At 35.3% G+C, this 25452-nt stretch overlaps 1 protein-coding gene across 5 annotated transcripts in view; it reads right to left on the reverse strand.

The window, feature by feature from the left end:
• The window catches only part of XPR1 (xenotropic and polytropic retrovirus receptor 1), a 154594-nt gene that overhangs the window by 33481 nt on the left and 95661 nt on the right, over positions 1–25452 (reverse strand). For 4 of the 5 annotated variants that reach the window (XM_036273710.1, XM_036273709.1, XM_036273712.1 and 1 more), the window contains 8 exons: positions 24988–25211; positions 21081–21230; positions 20512–20595; positions 18675–18756; positions 12814–13004; positions 12410–12589; positions 6209–6380; positions 4910–5104 (listed from right to left, as the gene is read on the reverse strand). In XM_036273710.1, coding sequence (XP_036129603.1) covers positions 4910–5104; positions 6209–6380; positions 12410–12589; positions 12814–13004; positions 18675–18756; positions 20512–20595; positions 21081–21230; positions 24988–25211 — 1278 coding nt within the window. The remainder of the gene's footprint in view (positions 1–4909; positions 5105–6208; positions 6381–12409; positions 12590–12813; positions 13005–18674; positions 18757–20511; positions 20596–21080; positions 21231–24987; positions 25212–25452) is intronic. The other variant, XM_036273711.1, reaches the window with a different exon arrangement.

Raw genomic sequence — 25452 nt, forward strand, 5'->3', positions numbered from 1 at the left:
AAACCATTTAAAACACTTTCCTGTCTCTTCCAATCCCAATTTCAACAAAAAACTTGTAGGAGTTGGCATCAAATTTAGGCTTGTAATGAAATGTGAATTCTTAAAATATAGAGATTGGCTGCTAGCTACATTCTTTTGTTCCTAAAATCAATGATAGAAAGGAAAATATACTGAAATGTTTAAAATGTGTTTCCTTCTTACTCCAACACGTGAGGGCTATCTGCAAAATTATTATCCATAGCCTCCCTAAAATGGGCCTAAACCACCACCCTCTTCTTTTAAAAAATGATTCTAGGTATAGAGTTAATTCTTGTGCCTCTGCTTTTATAAATTATGCAGATAAACTAAGACATATCTTGAAAAAAATCTTGAAAATGCCCCCAATAATGCTGTTGCTATGGTAACTCTTACAGGTTAGTTCTCTGAAAGGACTCAAGAGTTTGAACAAGGTTACTTCAACATCTTCCCCCCTTCCCCCCTCATAAAACGTATCCTTTGCAATAATAGCACATACACATATAATAGAAAAAGATCTAACTCATGAATCATACAGATTCTATTCTTTTGGGCCAACCATTATTTCCAAAGTTTATTTTTCTAATGTCTTTTCTCTTGGAATACTGCCCAAGAAAACAACAGAAATCAAATGCTACTTTTGATTATCACTCAATGTTATATTTTCTGTCAATGGTCCCTTTGAGTTGTCTTTCCAGTCTTTCCCCCTGTTTTAGGCTTTTTGGTTAAAATAAAATGTAGTGATATAAATATTTAAACTTAGTGATATAGTTCAGATATATAACCAATGGTCTGTTGAAAAAAAAAATGTTTGTTTTTTAAAAAACTTGACTGTGGGCATATGAATCAAGTTCAGTGAGCAAACATGTGTTACTTGAACAAAAAGCAAACACATTCCCAATTGACACTTATCCCATACAAGCCCTCCACCCAAGGTGATCATAAGGGTTTCTCTTAAAAAGACTTGCCAAAAGAAAGACACACATACATGAGCTCTATACAGCAATGAGATTTATATTTCATTTAATGATAAATTCCAATTATGTAGCAAGAGTGCATAAAGTGATTTCATGTGCACTACAGTACTACCTTATTTAATCCTTACAAATTGTGAAATAAACAGAATAGATATTATTATTTACACTTTAAAGGTGTGGCTTTATCTAGGGAGAAAAAACAACAACCCTAGGCCAAAGATGAACAGTAACATTTCCACCACTCACAAATTTCATGGCCCTGGGCAAAACACATAATGGAACATCTGGAATCCTCCTTAACTCAATAGAGACAATAGGATACAGCTTAACCTCTGGGAAGTCTTCTCTGTACTTCTCATCCTGAGGCCTAGAGGCTAGGTTTGGGACTTATGCTGTTAGGCTGTTCTGGTATCTTGCTTATCTCTTTACCCTTTATTTTAATGTCTTTTTAAAATTATTATCATGGTAAAAAAAAACACACACACACATAAGCATAACGTTTACCATCTTAACAATTTCTAAGGTGTACAGTTGAAAATTTTTAAGTATAGTCACATTGTCGTACAACTAATTAATCCTTTTTCACTTGATTATTGCTTATACTAGATTATAAATTCTTTTTTTTTTTTTTTGATCAGATAGAGTGGGAGGGAGAGAGAGAGAGAAAAAAACATCCACGTGAAAGGGACACATTGAGTGGCTGCCTCCCACACGACCAATCAGGGCCGGGGACAAACTGCAACTGAGGCATGCGCCCTTAGCGGGAGCCGAACCCAGGTCTCTCTGGACCGTAGGCCGACATTCTAACTGCTGAGCCAAACTGGCCAGGGCTAGATTATAAATTCTTAAGGGCAAGAATCATGTTTTGTCTGTAGCTCTATTTTTAGTGCCTAGCAGAGCCTGATTCATAAAATATTCTCAAAAATACTGAATGACGCTTGCTCTCTTTCTATGCAACCACTTACTGACCCACCTTAGAATTGAGAAGTGAGGTGTATACAGGAGTTTATCTAAATATGTTAATTTAAGTCAAAACTTTTTCTGATATGGCCAACTGGTTTTCTAACTAGGGTATATGGCAGATATTTTTGATAAATTGGATGAATATAACCTGCAGTTCCAAGACTTGTTTTAAAAAATACATTTAAAGAATGTGATAAGATAAAAGCAATTCATTAAAAAAAAATTGCACTGCCAAACATTACTGAAATTAACACTACTTTGATTTTCCTAATTGTTTCTTGAGTATGTCTCACTAAACAAGGAGTCTCTAAAATTAAATATCATATAAATGATCCTACTCAAGCTTTTTGGTATACTGTTCAAAAACAGGAAGTGAATGACTCAAATGACTAGTTAGCAAATCTTTTTATTCAGTTTATGTTTAATTCCTTACTTTATCAGTTTATTTTCAACAAAGAATCTTGACAGATCACTAAAAATAATTATTGATGACAGAATACTATGCAAGTTTTTGGTCACAGAACTTGGGATTTGTTCATAAAAACTGAGACATTGCAACAACAAAACTTCATTCTCATGTATATACCTATGTTAACAAAGTTTCTCAGAGTTTACTTATATAAAAACTGAAAAATGCAATAATAAGTAATAAGTAATATAAATTTCTCTCATTAAGAGATGTTTATGTATAATTAAAATTTGTACTACACTTATAATATTATTTTGATCAACTAGAGACAATAATCAGGGTAATAATCATTACAATAGAGGAAGAAAAAAATATAATCTCATAGCACTTTCTAGTAATAGAAAATTAATCATTTAATGTACATTACATGTACGTATCTCAGACAAACTCATTAAAACATAAAAATATATTACATTAAAATAAAGTTCAGTGGAAAATAGATGTAAAATTTCTAACTATTAAAGAATTGCTTCATTAAAAAAATAAATCATGGTATCGTACTTTTATATTTAGATTACCTGGATGCATTTAATAAAAATATTTAGCAGTTTTGTTTTAAAATGTGATTATTTAAAATACATTGGAAACTACATTTTTGTTATTATTTAAACTTAAAATGAAAAATTTCAGATGTAAACTGAAAAATGTCCAAGAAGTAATACAGTTTAAATAATAATAGTTTAAAATAATAAAATGAAATTAGTTTAAAAAATTCTTTGAATGGGTACACGAGCAAAAAAAGTCTAAAGACCACAATACTATCCAAACAACTGTTCTAGCCTTAGGTTTTTAGATTTGGAGTGTTTGCAGATTTAAGGAATTTACTTTTCAGTTTCATACTAAATTGTATTAGTATAGTTGAAGATATGCCCTAAAATGCCAACCAAAAAACAGTACTTATTTTTATCCAGAATGGGAGAAAAGTAAAGGGTTCTTTTGTTTGTTAAGTATATAATGATATCTCATTGTGATTTTATTTTTTATTTTTTTTATTTATCTTTATTGTTGAAAGGGGGGCCTTTGTTCCCCCATTGACTCCCTCCTCCCCGCACCCACCCCTCCCATGGTAGTAAAGAGTTCCTGAGTGATAGAATATCATGTATCAAATCAGTTCCCTGATTTACAAATTCTCTAGTAATAACTAAATCATGATACAAGTCTGACTGAGTGACAGCGTCAAGAGTTAAAATAATGAGCTTTGAGGATGTTTCCTTCACTGAGGTACTTAGTTAAATTATCATCTAACAAGAGAGCCTACACAGTGGTAAGATTATTGGCTGCATTATTAGTATTACTGTAATCACAGAATCTACTGCAAAAAGTGGAAGTATGTCATAAAGTGTTCTGGGGACCAAACTGCAAGCTTTACAAAAACAAAAACAAAAACAAAAAAAACCACACCACCCCAATCTTTCATGACCATTAGACACATTTTGGATAAGTAGCGGTTCTAGAACACCAAAACTCCTAAAATAAAATGTCTCCAAAAAAAAAAGAAAAATCTACCCAAAAAATTATCAAAGTATTTAAAAAGAATAGTAATAATTTGAATTAGTAACATTTCTTTACCACCCACTGATGAGAGAGTGCAGGCTCTAAGCTGTGGGCTGATACTTACTTAAACAGACAAAGGGGAACACATTTTAGTGAAAGAAAGCAAGATCTTTGATAGACAGTTCTTCGAAAAAGGTTAAAAATTCAAAAGCTGTGACTGCATGTGGCTCAGAACTAAAAGCTTTTTTTCTCCTCCCGACAGAGGAGCAGTCTCAAGTAATAACTGGTTGCCATGGAGATAAGAAACTAGAGAGATCAGAGAACTCAATTTGCAGTTAAATGGGCTGGAAACACTCCTTACACCTTGGTGAAGGAGAGTGATTAAAAATATACATAATTGCCAGAGGGATTCTTTTTCACCTAGCATTTTCCAACCTCATTAATGAACAAGTCTAAAAAAACAAATGCAAATCAAAAGTGTCCATATAGAGTGAACCCATTAAACATAATTCACGATTTCAAACGGTATCACAAATCCTCCTATCCTGGATGACTTTGATTCTTTAAAAAAACTTTTTTCTTTATTGATTTTGATAGAGAGAGGAAAGGAGAGGGAGGAAACGATAGAAACATTGATTAGAGAGAACATCGATTGGTGGCCTCCTACATGCCCCACCCTAGGGATCAGGCCCACAACCTGGGCACAGGCCTTTACCAGGAATCAAACCAGCAAGCTCTCTGTACATGGGTCCACACTCAACCAATGAGCCACACTGGCCGTGCAGGCTTTGATTCTTTTTAATGGTTCTTGTTAGTAAATATTAGAATGAGAATAAAATTGTGCTCAAGAACAAACTAGTAGTGCTGAGGGGACTGGAACTTCAGTGGAAAAAAAGAACATGACAACTGGAAAAGTACGCAGAGTAAGGAACAGATTCAAGTAGTAAAACTAAGGATTTGGAAAACTTCCTTCGAGTCAGTCATGGAGTACCTTTGTGAGTGCTGTAAAGAGCTGCGAACGTCACCATGAAGAAGGTCGTAGAGTACTTCCCAGCATTCACTAAATGAGGAAAGGCCCTTTTTGTGTCTCGGTATCGGCGCAGGCACTGGATAAAGCGAAGCCAAGCAGGAATGCACTGAACAATGGCCCGCACACCATATGAATATTTGTTGCAAATTTCTCGTTCTGTAAAAATGTCAAATAAGAAAAAATTACAATTAAAAAAAATAAATTGTTCCTATCCTTTAGTCATATATTGTAACCACTAGAAGTCCACAAAAACAAGGAGTCTGGGTTTCAGAATCACTTTCTTCTTTGCAACTATTTTAGTCTCAAACTTTTTAGTGGTAAGTGAACTAATGAGAGAAGGTAAAATACATAGGAAGGACTTAGAGGGAAAATCCACCCTCACAGGTTTCTGACATCTCTTCTGGAATCACTTTCTTTGCAGTGTGATAAAACCATAATAAAATTAGAAGATAAGTATATTAGTCAAAGAGTTAGTTAGCTCTGTATCTGAAACACCTGAAAAACCTACACATATCACTGGTGACTCATCAATTTCATGAACTCCAAACCACTATAATATATCTACCATAGCTAGTTCATGCACCTATACTCCTTTTTTCTTTAAATGGAGAACACAGTTTAGTTTCTAAATGAGGAGTTGATAAATCAATTTTTCTTCAAATTCTGGGAATGTGATCAACTTACAATACAGTTGTCATCTGCTGGCAATCAATGAAAATGTGTTGGCACTGGCTTCACTAACTTTTGTTAGTCTGATGTTACATAAGCTGTCTAAATTTGGTCTTTGTCATTAAGGCAAAATTCCTTTATAACTTGAATTCCTGGTACAAACTAAGAGTGAAAAAAAGAGCCAGAAGAAAAACGAGGTTCCCAGCAAGATAAAAAAAATTGACTGATGACTTTCTCAAAGCACTCTGTCTAACTCTAAATAATTAGTATTTTTGATCATTAAAAAGCAATACTGTGATGGCAACTGTTAGCACTAAAGCATTTGCAATATAACTACCAATGTACTATATAAATTCTTTAAATGTAAGTTGTAAATTTCTTGGCAAATGAATGGCCAAAATCGTAACATAATTTAAGAGCCAAATTTTGTCAGATAAAGAGATTGCTAAAAAAGTGCCAAGTATATTAAATTAAGTTTGTAATATTATTGGATGAGTTTTCACCATGATCTTAAATGTCTCAGCTATCTCTCCCAACATTTCTTGGTGTACATTGGCAGTTTAGTAGTGTGGATGCACATTCATACTCTACCTTCTGAATTCTTTGGCAACAGGCCCTCACTTTCATCCCATTTGAGCTCAAAACTGTAGAAGCAGATCATATATTCCAGGTCCATCAGTATCACTGACAGGCTGTTCAGCTGATCGGCCAGCCAGAAATCAGCAAAGCCTACCTTATGGAAGGGAGCTGTAAATACTCGAAACTGGGAGAAAGAAAAGAAAAAAAAAGGAACAGAGAGAAATAAGAAAATTCATATTAAACTTCTCTAATTCATGTGTGACCATGCAGCATTACTTTTGCTAATAAAATGAAAACCAATGACCCAATCACAAACACAAGGACCTGGCAACAGTGGCTAGATGGAGAATTAGTAGTGAAGGGAGTAAGTTGAATGCATAACTAAGAAAGGAAATAAAGCCGGCTGTGGGAAAGCAGAAATAGCTAGTTAGAAAATAGAAAGCAGAGAGGTGTGAAGAGTTGAAGTCGAAAGTAGAGATTGGCAGAATGTAGAAGTACTGATAGGATGTCTAACATTAGGCTGTAAGGTAAATTTTGCTGGAGACCCATGTGTTATGATAATTTCTGGGATATTCTCCCGTTTTAGCTCAGATGGGAGCTTTGCTAAATGAATACAAAGCTCTCCTTGGCCTATAAAGTATCGACAGGAAGGTTCATCTCACTGTTTGAAGCATGCCCTCTTCTCTAACCAGTCACTTTTGTTTCACTAATACCATGATGATAATTGTATCTGTCTTGAAATTATGCCACAAAAATCATCCCACAACCCTACTGTTATGAAAACAATGATAAATGAATTCAGGTTAAATGTATTGAGCACTAATCCATGCTGTGTATTTTTCTCATAAATGCATTTCTCATAATTCACTAACTATAACAATTCTATGAGATAGGTATTACTCATATCCCCATTTTACAGAAGACCTACAACAACTCATCCTGACCTCTTCTGTGCAAGCCTGTTTACCACTACAAAGAGAAATTCTGGCATTGCAGAGAGGCAGGATTAGATTCTAATGTAGCACCAGCCCGTTTGGCTCAGCGGTTAGAGCGCCAGCCCTAGGACCAACGAATCACTGGTTCGATTCCAGTCAAGGGCACGTAGCTCAGTTGTGATTCGTCCCCAGCCCTGGTTGGGGTCATGTGGGAGGCAGCCACTCAATGTGTCCCTTTCAGGTTAATGTCTCTCTCTCTCTCTCCCTCCCACTCTATCTGAACAAAAATGGAAAAATGTCCTCAGGTGAGAATTAAAAAAAAAAAGATTCTAATGTAATCACCAGACATAACCTCAAATTGTATGCAGAATGCCCTGACAGGCCTTGAGAGAAGTCAAGATAGGATGAAAGCAGATCTAATCCTCACTCTGTCAGGCCCTTTCTATCTAGAACAGGTGAGAATGGACTCCTAAAAAAAGGAATTCTGACTAAGTAGCAGTTTTGAGAAAAAAAATCTGTAGCTCTCCTGCCATCTAGCTATATTCATTTAGTAGATATATTCAGTCTGGAAAACTATGGCTCTTTCTTCTCAGACTTGGCTGGTTTTTTTCTATTCCTTCTCTAGATATTTCCCTTTATTATTTCAGGAAGATAAATGGCTATATTACAAATCAATCCTGAGTGTCAACTACCTGTGACAGGTACTGCCTTACAATTGTGGAAGTTAGACCAGGTAGGTGTTTGCAAGACACAACACAGACTTTGAGACATTATGTTCTGGACCTGATATATTTTGAGTCCATGGCTCAGTCTCTTGATCACTCACTCACTCTTTCAATAAGTTGTATAGTAAACCAGAGAGACAAGCCATATATTGTCTGCAACCATAAGCTCCAGATACAGCATACTCTTTGGGGGGGGGGGGGAGTGGGCAGTTAGACATTTATGCATGAAGAGGTTCTGATACCAGTTTATATAGTGTTTTAAGAAATTGTAGGGTATAGAATTCAGAGACAGAAACAAGAGGATAATTTAGGATATAACACCAAAGGATCGAAAGTCCAACTCAACCTCTAGTCACTGACTCGTGAAACTGGTAGTCTAAGACAAATTTTTGATTTCTAATTGACATGAGACATATTACCATCACTCTCAAAATCTGTCAAACCCAGCCTCACAGCCTGGCTAATACAGCTCTGGCTGGTGTGGCTCAGTTGGTTGAGCATCATCCCACTAAGAGGTTTTTGGTTTGATTCCTGATCAGGACACATTCGATCCCCTAGTGAGGGGTGTGCAGGAGGCAGTCTATGTATGTTTCTCTCTCGCATCGATGTTTGTCTCTCTCTTTCTCTAAAATTAATTAAAGATCTATATATCTGTATCTCTATATATAGAGATATAGATATATATTTATATCTCTTTACCTGGCTAACACAAAAAACCTCTGTAAGAACAGAAGAGGAGGAGAATGCATTAAATAAGAAACAAAGATAGAGGGATGGAACTGGAAAAGGAAGGGAATGGTATGAAAATAAAAACTGGGAGGAAGAGACAGAAGAGAAGATAAAGAAAGAAGGGAGTAATAAATGTTGGTACAACTAATGAAGGAAATAATATAATTATAGTCATCTATGCATCTAACAAAGATTTATTTATTAAGTATTTACTATGTCAGGCATTGTGGAGATATAGGGATGATTAAAAAATAGTCTCTACTCTCAAAGACCTCAAAGACCCACAGTCTGGTTGGGCAAATAAATACTTAAAGAAATAATGAGAGGACTGTGTAATAAGTGCTATTTCAGATATACATACAAAATACCCTGGAAATACAAAAAAGGAGCAAGTATCTCAGTCAGTGATAAGGGTGAGGTGGGAGTACAAAATAAAGATATCATACTTAAACTCCTGACATTTACACACAGTAAAAAATTCATCTTAGATTTATCTGAATTCCCCCCTTTGAGTGAGAATTCCCCTTCTTCCTTTCTTGTTCTGGTTAAGGTCCTCAAACTTCTACCTTGTGATCCTGACTAAAACTAAAAACGATTCACTGAGCAAAGTAGTAAGAAAGCTAGAGACAATGTTTTACTCATGTACACACACAAAAACCACTTGCCCTGGTTGGGTGGCTCAGTTGGTTGGAACATCGTCCCATTCACCAAAAGGTTTCAGGTTCGATTCCTGGTGAGGGCCTATACCTAGGTTGTGGGTTTGATACCTGATCAGGGAGAATATAGGAAGCAACCGATCGATGTTCCTCTCTCACATCAATGTTTCTCTCTCTCTCTGTAGAAATCAATGAAAGCCTATCCTACAGTGAGGACTGGAGGAAAAAAGCCACTAATAAAGTATTATAAAGGATATATGCTAACATCCTCTTTTAAGTTAAGGCAGATAAACAGTTAAGGAGATAAAATTTTAATTTCTACTTTTTACAAGCTTGTGAATAATCACATTCTTTCCAGATTTGATTTTTATATTCCATTAGTTTGATCCACTCAATCAAAGTTAAACATCTTAGATAAAGTGACTACCAGGTCTAACAGTTAAATGGTAGTGTTTAAGAGCACAGATTATGGAGCCAGACTGCCTGGGCTCATACCCTATTCTCCAACACTTACTGTGATCTTATTTAACTTCTCTGAATCTAGGTTTCCTCACTTATAAAATTTAGATTAACAGCAGCCCCAACCTCATAGTTTAGTAAAAGGATGTCCAGAACAGTGCATTATTAAATGAGAACATCTATTCTTATAGTAGAGACATGTAAAATTTTTTCTACACAACTAAAGAAAATATGGGAAAAACCAATTCCCAAATTATATTGCAATGTACTCTATTTAAAAACTTTAAGTAGCTTTCGATAAGAATAAGATACTTTTGTTTAGAAAACCTGAGTCGTTGTTTATGCTTCCTAATTGGATTTCCAATTAGGGCAAATACAGATCTATAGAGAGGATATAAGTATGACCTAATGAATATAAAAAATACTATTTTGACACATAACATTAATATAAAAATAAATAAATTTCCTATAAAAAATGTTTTAGCTTGAGGGTGGGGTGGGGAAAAGTAGCATATATCAATTCCACAGATTCAAATTTAAATACAGACATAAATGGTGCCTACTGCCTACTACTACGGCCACATCAGCCAGGGTGTGACCTATATTCTTTTCCCACTAAAAATTAAAGAAGTAAAAAAAAAAAAGGAAAATGTAGTTTTACTTTAGGATTAGGCTTTAAAAAGAGCTGTATCAGGGAAACATAACTAGGGTGGAAACATTCTTATAAATCTGTTAGAAGTAAGTCTAAGAGTAAATTTTCTCAGTGAGATTTGAATTCAACTAAGTTGATAGGTCTATTAATATTAAAATGATCTATAAAAAATGTTCCTGGTAACAATTATTATTACAAATAGAACAAATCGCAATGCTTCCTTCTGTATTTTACTGCATCTGATAGTACATTTTATAATTCTATGATTTTTTCTTATTATATTACTGTTGCCAACTTATTCCATCAACAAGTCCTCATTTAGTAGCACACAGCAGATGCATAGATAAATGTCTACTCAATGGGGAATCATTCTACTAATAAGAGTAACTGGTCATGCATGAATATAGCTTACTATTTAAACAAAGAAGGATGCACTGGGGAAATGCTCACTTAGCATATAATGTACGCAACTGTATTACTTTGTTATTGCAATGAGATAGTCATATTAACACCTAAGTTTTCTGAGTCTTTCAAACCTCATTTCAAAATGACTATATAGAAATTTCACAATAATTGAGGCAGGGAATAATAGATATTTATAATCTCAAAGTCATTTGCTTGTACCAGAAGAATACTACATTTTTTAATGCAAATAAGTTTTAATACTCCACAAAATCTAGCAATAAAATGACAAATAACCTCAAAATAAGAAAAGTAATCTCATAATATTGTACTAACTGGAAATGATTTTAGCATAGATTTCAAGAGAAATGGCTCAAATATTTCTGATCTGTAAAAAATCCTTTATGACTTATCAAAATACTCTTGTATATCTAAGTTCCATACTCAGAATCAAATCTACAGGTAGACCTGTGGTGCTTTACGTAAAGGAAAGTATTGGCTCTTTTAATTATTTATATTTAATGAAATTGAAGGAAAAGAGGGAGGTTCTCAATTTGTGATGAATTCTAGTGGAAAAGAAGAAATAAGAAATACAAATAAAAAACAACCAACTTTGGGGGGAAAAACGAAGGTAATTTGAGCCATCTTCTTTTCCTGATTGCTATGAATACTTACCTATATTCAAACATAGGCTGCTTTTCATTTGTTGAGTGTTTATTTTACTTTTTAAATAGGAAGGCCATATTTTATGTCTTTAGATTTAAAAAATTTAGTTAATGCTATATATAGGAAATTTATTGTTAAGAACAAGAAAAATCTGCGAACCCTAAGGGACACATAAAAGGATAAAAAGAAACAAAAACTACAGTTTTCAAGGAAGTATATTTTCTAAAGTGAAAAAAAAAAAAATGAGGCAATAGTTATGGGAATTCTGAAAGTTTGTATAGAAATTGGTCACTTTAATCACTAATCTTTATTCTCCTGTTAGCTATAATTCATAATCTAAAAAATAATTATATGAAAGCATTCCCAATTGATTTTCAACACAGAGCTGGTTTAATTTAGAAGTAAGCATAAATTCCTTCCCAGAGTTCACTTTACACCATCACAAAAAAATACACCTACCATTTCTGCATATCCTAATACTATATTCTATTCCCTAATATTGAGACTGCATGATTTCGCAGTCATTAAGAAATAAAGTGGAAGAAGAAATGAAATGTATTATAAACAAAATCAAAGTCAGTTCCTCAAATTAAACTTGGTGATCTAGCAAGATATTCCTATTGCTTTTGAAACTTATAGAGTTCTACATGTTATCAGAGCTGATTAATCTGTATAATGAAGTAACTAAATCAATCATGAATTAATTATTATTATTAGCAAAACCATTTCAGTATCTGGAAACTTCATACTCCAGTTTCAGAAGAAAAAAATAGATGTATGCTTTTGCCAAAGATGCTGTACTGTGTAACATCAGGAGTACCAGTCATATTGCATTCTTAGCCTCTAGAGCTGGGGCACCACTCACATAGATTACAGTGTGAACCATGCTTCTGGAGCTGTGCAATATAGCGCCTGGGTTTCATCCTGGAGGAAACCAATGACCAGCACAGTATACCACTCTAAAAATGATACAAAATTTCAGGACTTACCAGCAGTTTAAGCAGCCAAAACCGGGATTTATAATAGAAAGTTTTTGTGGGGTTGATAAGAAAGAAAGCCATAAATCCATAAAGGGCAAGTGGGTACACATATGTGGGGATGACACTAACTGGAGCAAAGAAGCATGCCAGAAGGCTCAGGCACCACAATATCCCAAGGAATCCAGCAATCTGATAAAGGATGGAAAAGGCAAAAAGAGAAAAAAATTGTTTTGTTTTGTTTTTTATTTTTACCATTAGTCAGAATCTCTTTAATAAAACAAACGGAAGAAAAATGTTTAGTTATTAAGTCAAGTGTCCTCTTCAAGTAGAAGGTGGATTTCAGTACCCACCAAACCAGCTGTACAGCTAAATGAAAATTATATTTGTGAAACTTTATGCCTTGCTTTGATTACCTCAAAGAGATGCTGATGAGACAAATTGCTTCTTGGATTAAGTTCAAAGATGAGCACATGATTTACTCCAGCCTGTCTCCAACCATACGTGTTGATGCCCAGTAGAAAAAGGAATTCAATCAGAAGAAAGCCACCCCGATAGATTCTTATCAAGGGCCATATACTTCTATCTTTTTCAAGTTTAAATATAGCTGAAAGAATATCAATTAATTGGTTAGTTAGAATATTCATAATGTCTCCTTTATTGCCTTTTCTCTTAATTCTTAATAACATAGCTCTGGCATAGGAATTTTTTATAAATAAAACTTAAATTTAGATGATCTTAAGAGCCTGTAAACTTGCTTCTAGGTTTTATCCCATCTTCATTTCCTCTGCAAAATCCCAACAGAATAATTTCCTAAAATTTGACCACTAGGCATGTTAGTCCATTGTTCCATTAGTTTCTTAGATTACAGAGAACCAAGGTAAAACAGTTTAGAACTACTATAGTATCAGTTCTGTCAGCTGGGGATTTCTGGCATGACACAATTTCTTTAGCTTTGTTCTGTCCATCATTAAAACTTGATAAAGTAATACCTACCTTACAGAGTTGCTGTGAAAATTAAAGGAAATAGTACACATGATGCAATGTGAAAATTAGAAAGTGATATAAATAACACCAGTTAATACTTATAGAATGCTTATGGTGTGCTAAGGATTGTTCTCAGTATCTTTACATATAATAACTCATCTAATGCTCACAATGGCTCTATGAGTTGAAAACTATTATCACCATTTGATTGATGAGAAAACTAGAGCACTGAGAGGTTACGTAATTTGCTCAGGGTTAATAAGCTAGTATATAGGGCAAAGCCAAATTTTAACTTAGTTTTGCTTCAAAGTTAACCACTACATTATATCGCCCATATGCCCACACAAATGTTCAGTATCACTATTACTCTATAGCTCTCTAATAACATTCAAACACTTTAGCCTTCCAATCAAGTTCTCCACAATCTGATCTCCAACTCACTTTTTCCAAATTTATCTCATAGTACCCCCAAACATTTTAATTCTTATCTCCTGATGAGTTTTATTATCCTTTTAACAAGTTCTTGTTTCACATTTGCTTATGTTGCCCCTTGTATGTAAAATGGCCTGCTCTTTCTTTCCAAAAATTCAAATTCTACTTATAATTTAAGAGCCATATCCTCGTCATTCATAAATTCATTGAACCAATATGTTTCATTTTGAGCCTATTATGTGCCAAACATTTCAATTTGGGTAACAACTACTCAATTTTTCTAAATAACTATAAAATGTATTGTTAGTACCATTCATTTGATATTTAATTATATACTACCTTAACACTTAAATAATCAATTATTTAACTTTGTATTCTCTATAGTATATAGCACATTAATAATTTAAAAATACAGGGCAGAGAAAGCCTTTGCTTTAGAGTCAAATATGATAAACTAGATTTCAAATCCTAGCTATACTAAAGGAAGATTATTTAATTTTTCTAAGTCTCAGTTTCCTTATTGGTCAATGGGGGATAATATCTGTTCTTCCTTAAAAGTTTAAGATTAAATATGACAACATATATTAAATGACTAAAACAATGTTTTCATTAATTTGACAAAGATTTATTAGATGCTTATACATGACACCATTCTAAGAGCTGGGGATTCAGTAATGAACAACAGACAAAATACCTGTCTCAGGAAACTTGTATTCTGTATAATGTCAGATAGATAGTGATAATTTTTTTTGAAGAAAAAAAATGTAGGGTAAGGAAATAAAGAATGATGTTAGGTGTTATTTTAGGTAAGGTGGTCAAAAAGACCTCTCAGGCCCTGGCCGGTTTGGCTCAGCGGTTAGAGCGTCGGCCTGCGGTCCCGAGAGACCCGGGTTCGGTTCCCGCTAAGGGCACGTACCTCGGTTGCAGTTTGTCCCCGGCCCTGGTTGGTCGTGCGGGTGGCAGCCACTCGATGTGTCCCTTTCACATCGATGTTTCTCTCTCTCTTCCTCTCTCCCCCTCCCACTCTACCTGAACAAAAAATAGAAAAATGTCCTCAGGTGAGGATAAAAAAAAAAAAAAAAAAAAAAGACCTCTCAGGATATGATTATTTGTAGATCATTTGCATTTCCTTAAGGAAATAGAGAATGACTCATGTTAGTATCTGAAGGGATAGAGCTCCAAGTAAAGGGACAGTAAAAGGGCTCGACAACAGGCATGAGCATGATGTGCTCCAGGAACAAGAAGGCCAAGGCCACTATGACCGGAATAAATGAGAGGTAAAGTGGTAAAAAGATAACCAGGGGCAGATCAGGTAGGTCTCTGTAGTACTTTGTCAAGACTTAAGCTTTAACTCTGATGTATGAAGCCAATGAAAAGTTTTTACACATAAGTGACATGACCAGATTAATAATTTTAAAGGGCTACTCTAGCTGTCATGTGAAGAAAAGACTGCAAAGGAACAAGTATATTGTCACTGTACAAAATTAAGGTCATTAGGAATATATAAGAGAAATTTTAAAAATCTAAACAGGTAATTTTTCATCTTCATGAAAGTAAATATATGAAATACATAAATTTCAGACAAATCATTACATATCAGGTCATGTCCTTTGAGAAACTACAGCAGTTATGCACACTGTTGTTTTTTTTTTTTTTTTTTATCCTCACCAGAGGACATTTTTCCATTTTTTGTTCAGGTAGAATGGGAGGGAGAGAGAGGAACAGAGAGAGAGAGAGAGAGAGAGAGAAACATCGATGCGAAAGGAACACATCAAGTGGCTGCCACCTGCACAACCGACCGGGGCCGGGGACAAACTGCAACCGAGGTACGGGTCTCTCAGGACCGCAGGCCGACGCTCTAACCGCTAGCCAAACCGGTCAGGACTGCACACTGTTTTTTTATGTGAATGTTTGAAAAAAGAATCGTGCTTGTACACGCATTACTACTGCTTTGTTTTTCTCTCAACACTGTTTTCTTTTAAGCACCCGCTGGGAGATAAATAAGGATAGACAGCTGGCTTTTACTATATTTACCCTGACTCTCCCCATACCAACACAAAGATCAAACAAAGAAGGGCTCTGAAATGAAAGAACATAATGCACAACACCAAATGCATAAACCACGCATTAAAAAACAACTCCGAGTGTCAAACTAAAACTTAATCTATATTTACGAAAGAAAACAAAACCTCAACTTGTCCCTGAATTTTAAAAAACTTCCTTTCGATTCATTCACATAAAAAGAATGAAGAAGTTTATTTATTCTTATGTCTTATTTAATGATGATGATAATACCACCGTCATCTTGGAAATTAAAAAATTCCACAAATATATGACTAAGGTTTTTCCTACAGAAAGAATAACTCTCAACATACACACCATATATACTGATGTAGAGCTTCCCAATCAAAAACATGTTTTACTTACACTTCTTAACTGAACTCTATGAACTTATCTCAAGCTATCTTTCTTATTATCTAATACTCTCCTTTACCATAGGTGAATATATCACTTCTCTCCTTTGTAACCCACTCCCTCCTCCTCTGCTCCATCCCTTACCCGGGCCAACTAAAATGAAATCTCTGCTCATCTGTCTCCTGCCTCCATCAATGTCCAGTATAACTAGCATTTCTTCCATAAAGTCTTCCCTGATGCTCTCATTTAAAAGTAATCACTTGTGCCCAGATGGAGTGGCTCAGTCGATTGAGCGGCACCCCATGGACTGAGAGGTCCTGGTTTGATTCCCGGTCAGGGCACATGTCCAGGGTGCTGGCTCAATCCCCAACAGGGCACGTGCAGGAGGCAGCCAATCAATGTTTCTATCTCTTTCTCCCTTCCTCTCTCTCTAAAAATTAATAAAGACATTTTTTTTTTTTAAAAAAGGAACCGCTTGTTCCTTTGGCCTGCTTAGAACATTTATGGCATATATGTTTGCATGTTTTCCTGAGCAGAATTTAATCCTTTATTCATGATTCACAGTTATCATTATAAGGGTAAGTACATAAATTCTTGAGGTATACCAGGATTATTTGCCCTTAAAGTCTTCAAATGAAAGAACCTTTGAGATGTGTGTCTGTGTGTGTATCATTTAATTTCATCTTGGTCCTTTCTCTTCTATCCATTTAAACTTCCACCAATATTGTTTCAGCATTGTCCCTACTATGTCCCAGGCAGTGTTGTAGGTGCTGGAGATGGTGAACAGGAGAAACAAATGGCCATTCAGGCATCAAGGAACTTACATTCCAGTGGGAAAACAGGGACTGAACAAGCTACTTTAGGGTAGAGTGATCAGAAAGGCCTTACTGAGGAGGTGGCATTTGAATAGAGACTATCTGAATGAACTGAGGGAGTAAGCCCAGACATCTTGGGGAAGAGCCTTTTAGGCAATTACAAGAGCCTGAAGATAGGAATGAGCTTGGGGGTATTCAAGGAATAATAATGACACTGTGTTTGAAAACAGTGAAACTGAGTGTGGGGAGGATGACAGGATGTAAAGTCAGAAAGGCCCATAGAGGCAAGATTATGCAGGGTCTTACAGGATGTAGTAAGAAGTTTCAATTATATGAGAGAAGCCATTACGGGGTTTTGAAGAGATTAATTTGTTCTAACTTATTTTTTTTTAAAGACAGTGGTGGCTATAAGGAGGTAAAAGTGGCTGCAAGGAAACAAGTTCAAAAGACCAGTGCAGTATATTAAGAATGGCACTGGTGCAGGTGGTCAGATCAAAATCTATTTTGAAGACAAAGCAACAGGATTTGCGATGGACTGGAAATGTGGTAAGAGGGAAAAGAGAGGCTAAAGGTTTTTGGCCTGAGAAACTGATGAAATGTGATGCCATATGGAAGTGAAAGTATATTTGGGGGTAAAAAAAAATTGTTGTCAATATAAGTTTGAAATGCCTATTAGACATCCAAGTAGCCAATTAGATAGCATTCAGAGAAAAGAGTATATATATATATATATATATATATATATATATATACACACACACACACACACACACACACACACACACACTTGGCAGTCATGAGTATATAGGTGGTATTTATAGCCAAAGATTTGAATAAGATTGCCTAGATAGGAAATACATGTAGACAGAGAAAGAGATTTGAGGATTAAGCCCACTGGTATTCCCCAACATTTAGATGTCACAAAGAAGAAGAAGAAAATAAGCTAGCAAAGGAAACTGAAAAGAACTGCCAGAAAAATATAATAGAAAACCCAGCAGAGTGTAGTTTTCCAGCAAAACCAATTGAAGAAAAAGTTTCCAGAAGGAGCTATCAACAATGCCAAATACTTCTGTTGGGAGGTTTAGTAAGACTGTACCTCCCTTACTGTTATATCATTTCTTGGTGTTGGGAATGCATTTGCTTCTAGCAATTCCTTCTACCTCTTTCTAATTTTAAACTTCTATAGAATAGGATATTATATAACCAAGCTTCTTAAAATTAAATATAAGGTAATTGTAAATAGTTTATGGAAAAGATGTGAGTGTCAAAAAAGCAAAGTATATAAATCAGTACATAATTTGTAATATTTTATTTACTCTCATCTGTAATCAAGGGAGCTGAGGTTCTTGATAACAGAACACTGAAAAAGTGTGAAGAAACTGTATACAGACATTGGAAAATGATGAAGAATAAGAAGTCATCAACTAGTAATATTTTAAAAGATAATATACCCAAAGGGAGTAACAAACCAAAACAAATGACTTCCCCCATTCCCACTTATTTATAACAACAAAAAACTTAGCCCTAACAGATTTCTTTTTCAGTAGCTTTAGTAATTTGGTAGTAGCTTTGACAGAAGGACAGAATATCATTATAAAAATAATTTAATTAAAATTTAAACTACTTACCGGCAAGTACAAGGGTAACATTCAGTACAATGAATATTCCACAAAATAGGCCAACTCTAAAAGTAGTCCATGCTGGTGCAGGCTGTGGATAGAAAAACAGAATTTTGGGTATAGGGCAAAATATTGAGTACATTTAGCATATGCTGTCATAAATCAGTGGTATGAACCACAAAGTTCTACCATGAAAACAAAAATATTTTAAAATCTGTATTTTTATAAATCTGAACCAGAGAATCATCCCTCATCATTCTATTATACTTGTATAAAGTTGCCAGTTATTTAAATTCTTTTATAGAAATCTGAGTCACTAAATCACTAAGATTATAATTTAGGCATTAAATTATATATACTCTGATTTTTATAGGAAAGATTTAGTGCAATTTCTAGGTCTCTGAACATCTTTTGTCATACTTATCCCTAAATATCTCATATTTTAATTATCAACAGCATTATTTTAAAATTTTAATTTCCAATTATACATGATGGTATATAGACATGTAATTTGATTTTTATATATTGATCTTGTATTAAGCAACTTTGCTAAACTCACTAGCTCTAGTAGCTAATCTATATTCATTAGATTTTCTAGGTTATCATGTCATGAGCAAAAAAACAAAACAAAACAAAAACCATCAGTTTTACTTATTTCTTTCTAATCTGAATGCCTCTTATTTTTCTTATGTTACTACACTGGCTATAATCTCCAGTACAATACTGAAGAGAAGTGAGTATGTTTTTTTGATCTTGGAAAGAAAACACTCAGTGTTTCACCATGAAGTATGATATCAGTCGTAAGTTTTTCATAAATGTATTTTATTAGAATGAGATAAGGAAGCTCTTTCTGTAATTTTCATTCCATTGTGGACAGAAAACACACTTTCGAAGATTTAATTTATTGACACTTGTTTTATCACACAGAACATATCACTTAAATGTTTTTTGATATAACAAGTGTCATTTAATAAATGCTTTTATTTTTATTTATTTATTTATTTTAATCCTCACCCGAGGACATTTTTCCATTTTTTGTACAGATAGAGTGGGAGGGAGAGAGAGGAAGAGAGAGAGAGAGAGAAACGTTGACGTGAAAGGGACACATCAAGTGGCTGCCACCCGCACGACCAACCAGGGCCGGGGACAAACTGCAACCGAAGTACGTGCCCTTAGCGGAAACCGAACCCGGGTCTCTCCGGACCGCAGGCCGACGCTCAAACCGCTGAGCCAAACCGGCCAGGGCTAATAAATGCTTTTAGATATAACTACTGTATTTTGAATAAAGCTATAGAGTAGCCCAGCACAGGTGACAACAACCCACTCCCCCACCATCACCAAATACACATCTCATCTTAATCATCTGGTGAGATTATGTCAATAAGTCAACAAAAAGTTAGCACGTCAATAAAAATGAACAAGAGAAGTATATGAAAAGAAGAGATAGGTGGGAAGACATTAAAATTCATTATTAAGTGAGATCTGGCATCTAATTTTTTAATACAAAAATAACAACAGGATTAACTACTTAAAAACTCTGAAACTTTTTTTTTCCTTTATTGATTTTTATAGAGAGAGGAAGTGAGAGGGAGAGAGAGAAACTTCGATGAGAAAGAACATCGATTAGCCGCCTCCATGCCCCCCACTGGGGATCAGGCCCACAACCTGGGCATGTGTCCTGACTGGGAATTGAACCAGTGACCTCTTGATGCATGGGTCGATGCTCAACCACTGAGCCACACAGGCTAGACTGAAACATTTTTTAAAGTAATGAAATCAATATATTTTATCAGCTAAACAGATTATATTAATTAAACCAAACAAACAACTGGAAACAAATACTAACCTGAGCAGCTCCCAAAGGGGGAACACGTAAACGCTTCATAGCTTTTTGTCTGTCACCATCTTCAAGTTCATTGGTCACTACAGCCTAAAAAGATACATGATTAAATTTCTTTTTATCATCCCCCAAGGATATGTTTATTGATTTTAGAGCAGGCTGGGGAGAGAGAGAAACATTGACTGGCTTCCTCTCATATGCACACCAAGCAGGGATCGAACCTCAACCCAGGTATGTGCCCTGACTAGATATCAAATCTGCAACCCTTTGGTGCATGGGACAATGCTCCAACCAACTGACGTCCCGTCCAGGGAACATTATTAAATTCTGACACAGGTCACACTAAACTTGAATAATGCATAAATAATTGTGAACCATTTATATATATGGTACTCTGATAACCTCTTGGTGAATGAGTACTGATTAAGCAAAAGAAAAAATCACAGTAAGAACATATGTTTATATTCTAAGTTAGCAATCAATTATAATGGAGAACAGAAATGAGGGATTATTTCATTAAAAATAAGACATGTAAATTATTGAAAATATGTGGCACACAAGTGAAATTACTATACCTCTGTTTCAGAGATGAGCTGATTGATTTTCTTGCATGTATAGAATGGGGCCACTTCTACGTGAGCTACTCGCCAATCTGCTCCACGAGATGTTTCCAGGATCTTGTCATGCTTTTTAAGGATTTTTCGAAACCCTGTAAAATTCAGATTCTACAGAAGGAAAGAGAAACACTACTATCATTTCCACCATCATAAAAGAAGATGAAAAATAACAAGTACTATGTGTAGACAGAGCTGACTGAGGATTGAGTACCGAGGGAACTGGCAATGTTTTCATTAAAGCATTTACTGAAAGGATAAGACTCTTTTCTTATTTTATTTAATTATTTCAAAGTAGTATGTTATCAGTGATAGAAAAAAAAAAAACCCTAAATATGAACCTTATTATTTCTATATCAAGTAAATTAATGGAAGTCCTAAACTCAAAACATTTTTGTTTCCATTTTCCTGTGGAAAATAGTTCTCAACATAGCTAATTTATATTCTTTTGATTCTTTGATCAAAAGAATATTTTCAGAAAATATTTCAGATTTATCATGCTAAATACATTTATAAGATCTCTGCTGTTTGAAGGACTGGTATAGGTATGCATTTCCCCCCACTATTATACAAGCATGTATAAACCAGCATGGAAAATAGATCATCTATTTCTCTTAACTTTGCTTCCATCCATTCTCAGTTTGGAGATGGGATTGCAAGAAAGAGTCAGTAGAAAAGAAGGGATCATACTTGTAGGATTTTGCTGATAACTGATAGAAGCTAGTAGTTTTCTTCCATTTTTACAGTATCAAAATCCTACTTTTCTACATTCTCAAATTCTGTTGTTTGATCAACATAACAAAAAAAAAAACAGAAAACCATGGATTTGCAAGGTTTTTTAAACCAGAAGTCTCTCAAATTTGCTGGTCATATATGCCCATTAGTAAAAAAAAAAAAAAAAAAAAATGAGCACTCACTCCAAACTAGCCTTTGCTTGCTTGCTTATAATTTCTTTCTCATACTTTAATGGATCACCTTAAATTCTCCTTGGGGTACATAACACTATGACTTGGAGAATGCTTACCATCAACTTTTCTTTCTTCTCATGCTCAAAACAAATGTATTCTTACAGAATAAACAACCCTCAAAGAATAGAGGATTAAAAAAAACCTTATAATTTACAATTAGTTTTTCTTCCCATGGAGTTTTTTTTTTTTTTTAATCCTCACCAGAGGACATTTTTCCATATTTTGTTCAGGTAGAGTGGGAGGGAGAAAGAGGAACAGAGAGAGAGAGAGAAACATCGATGTGAAAGGAACACATCAAGTGGCTGCCACCTGCACAACCGACCAGGGCCGGGGACAAACTGCAACCGAGGTATGTGCCCTTAGCGGGAACCGAACCCGGGTCTCTCAGGACCGCAGGCCGATGCTCTAACCGCTGAGCCAAACCGGCCAGGGCCCATGGAGCTTTTTATAATGACCCAAAACAAAAGCTTCTAGGAAAGTTAAAAAATTTAACAAGGTATTTCCCTGTAATGTATAGTCATAATTAATAAAATATGAAATGCTAATGTTTTATAAGAAAGAAGAAATATATTCTATAAAATCTTCACCTGAACCCTGGCCGGTTTAGCTCAGCGTTAGAGCGTCAGCCTGCAGTCCAGAGAGACCCGGGTTCGGTTCCCGCTAAGGGCACATACCTCAGTTGCAGTTTGTCCCTGGCCCTGGTTGGGTCGTGTGGGTGGCAACCACGCGATGTGTCCCTTTCATGTTGATTTTTCTCTCTCTCTCTCTCCCTCCCACTCTATCTGAACAAAATATGGAAAAATGTCCTCGGGTGAGGATAAAAAAAAAAAAATCTTCACTTGTGGATATCCGGATATTTTTATTAACTTGAGAAAGAGAGAGAGAGATACATCAACATGAAAAACATCGATCAGTTGCCTCCTATATGCTCCCTGACCAGGGATTGAACCTGCGACCTTTCTGGTGTATGGGACAACGCTCCAACCAACTGAGCCACCTAGCCAGAACCGTTTTATTTCTTTGTAAAAATAAATTATATTCTTGTAAAATTATTTTCCAACTGGGTGGTTCTTTCAATGATAAAATATTAAACCACCAAAGAAGAAAGCAGAATTATAAAAGAAAAAAAGAGAAATAAGTACATGCATTAACAACTTAGATCACTGCAAACATGAGACTACACTGACCTTTTATTTTAAAATACCAGTATTTATACCTGGTAATACTTTTGTTGTACAGCCTTTAGTTTTTATATAGTATATGATCCTGTGATGATCCCAACCACTGATTAGATGTAATAATCATAAGAATAAACTAGGAAAAAGAATAGTACATAAGGTCTCTCTAAAGATGAGGGAGATGCTTTTGCCTAATTTACATGTTTATTATAGAATGAATCACCTGTTTTTCAATAAATTCTTATAGCTTGGCCAGTGTGGCTCAGTGGTTGAGTACTGACCCATGCACCAAGAGGTTGCTGGTTCAATTTCCAGTTAGGGCACATGTCCAGGTTGTGGACCCAATCCCCAGTGAGGGGCATGTAGGAGGCGGACAATAGATATACTGGCTAATCAATGTTTCTATCTCTCTCTCCCTCCTCCTCCTTCTCTCTCTAAAATTAGTAAAGAAAAAAATATTTAAAAAATAATAATAAATTAACCCTGGCCGGTTTGGCTCAGCAGTTAGAGCATTGGCCCACAGTCCAAAGAGACCTGGCTTCAGTTCCCGCCAAGGGCACATACCTCAGTTGCAGTTTGTCCCTGGCCCCGGTTAGGGCTGTGTGGGTGGCAACCAACCACCAGATGTGTCTCTCTCACATCGATGTTTCTCTCTCTTCCTCCCTTTCTCCCTCCCACTCTGTCTAAAGATAAACGCAAAAATGTCCTCGAGGATAAAAAATAAATTAAAATTAAAATAAATAATAAATTATTTATAGATTTAACTATATAAATAAATATATTTTAAAAAACAGTGAATAAATGCCCTGTATTTCCAAAATTTCACATACATAGTTCAATTGCAGATTGGATTTTTAAAATATTAAGTGATATAGTATCTTAGATGTTCAGTCTGTATACACATTTGCTGTGAAAATTTCTTTATTTACAACATTAAAAAAATAGTTATATTGCAGTCTCTGAATAATAAGACCAAAAGGATTCTTAGTGGCAAGTTAAAAAGTCAGTATCTTGCCCTGGCTGGTTTGGCTCAGCAGTTAGAATGTCAGCCTGAGGTCCAGAGACCCGGGTTCGGTTCCCGCTAGAGGCATGTACCTCGGTTGCAGTTTGTCCCTGTTGGGTTGTGCAGGAGGCAGCCACTCGATGTGTCCCTTTCATGTTGGTGTTTCTCTCTCTCTCTTTCTCTCCCTCCCACTCTATCTGAACAAAAAATGGAAAAATGTCCTCAGGTGAGAATTAAAAAAAAAAAAGTCAGTATTTTTTATATTGTTAGTGTTAACTGCAGGAAACTTAACTGTCCAACTGCAATTATGAAAATTTCATTACAGGTTTGCAGGAATACAGAAGTTCTTACATAACCAGCAGTGGTTGGGTAGACATATATTATTTCTGATTTCTACTCATCACAGCCAGAGGTGTCTCTAAATATAGGAAGCAAACTATTTAGTCCTTAAGTCAAGGGCTACTCCTGAATATTGTACAAAAAGTTTTTAGAAAACTGATTTTCAAAAACAGAAGTTTTATTAAACTATTTAACCACCCCTGCTAACATGGTTTTATCCAGCAAGAACATCAGAGGTCTCAATAAGAACCTAAAGAATAATGGCATGCTAAGCATTTCCCTTTCTGGACTGACCCATTAGTATAGTTCCAGGTAATTCCATTTATTATCATTTTTCAATTATTTGAAGGTTCCATTCTCCAGGGTAAGAATCTAAGTACCTGATAGTTCTGCAGCAGGATAAGACTGAGGTAGAACTCGCTGAAGGCCAGTTTAAGGTCTTTAATATTCCTATGTTGCACACGTTCCTCATGGGACAGGTGGAAGACTGGCTTTCTGCGCTGTCGCAGCGTAGTAACACCAGTGCTTTCTTTCTGCGCATCCAGTGATGACTGAAGCTCATTCTGAAGTGTAGCAAACCTGCGCTGAGCTTCTGCAAGCTTTTCTATAAGAAATAAAATAGAATTGTCGAATTATCAAGATAAAAATGGTGGTGAAATTTCTCACTGACTTGTCTGAATTTTTACTAATTATTTGTTTGCCTAAAATTTTTAGGAAAAAAAGTTACATGTACTGTTTAGAATTGGACAGAAAAAAAAATGTTTGGTACAACACCCTCCTTTCATTCTACCCCATACTTCCCTCTCTATAAAACCTCAAGTGTATCCTTCTTTTTACAAATGAAG

Source organism: Molossus molossus, unplaced genomic scaffold (assembly GCF_014108415.1).
Source record: "Molossus molossus isolate mMolMol1 unplaced genomic scaffold, mMolMol1.p scaffold_m16_p_20, whole genome shotgun sequence".
Classification (NCBI taxonomy): domain Eukaryota; kingdom Metazoa; phylum Chordata; class Mammalia; order Chiroptera; family Molossidae; genus Molossus; species Molossus molossus.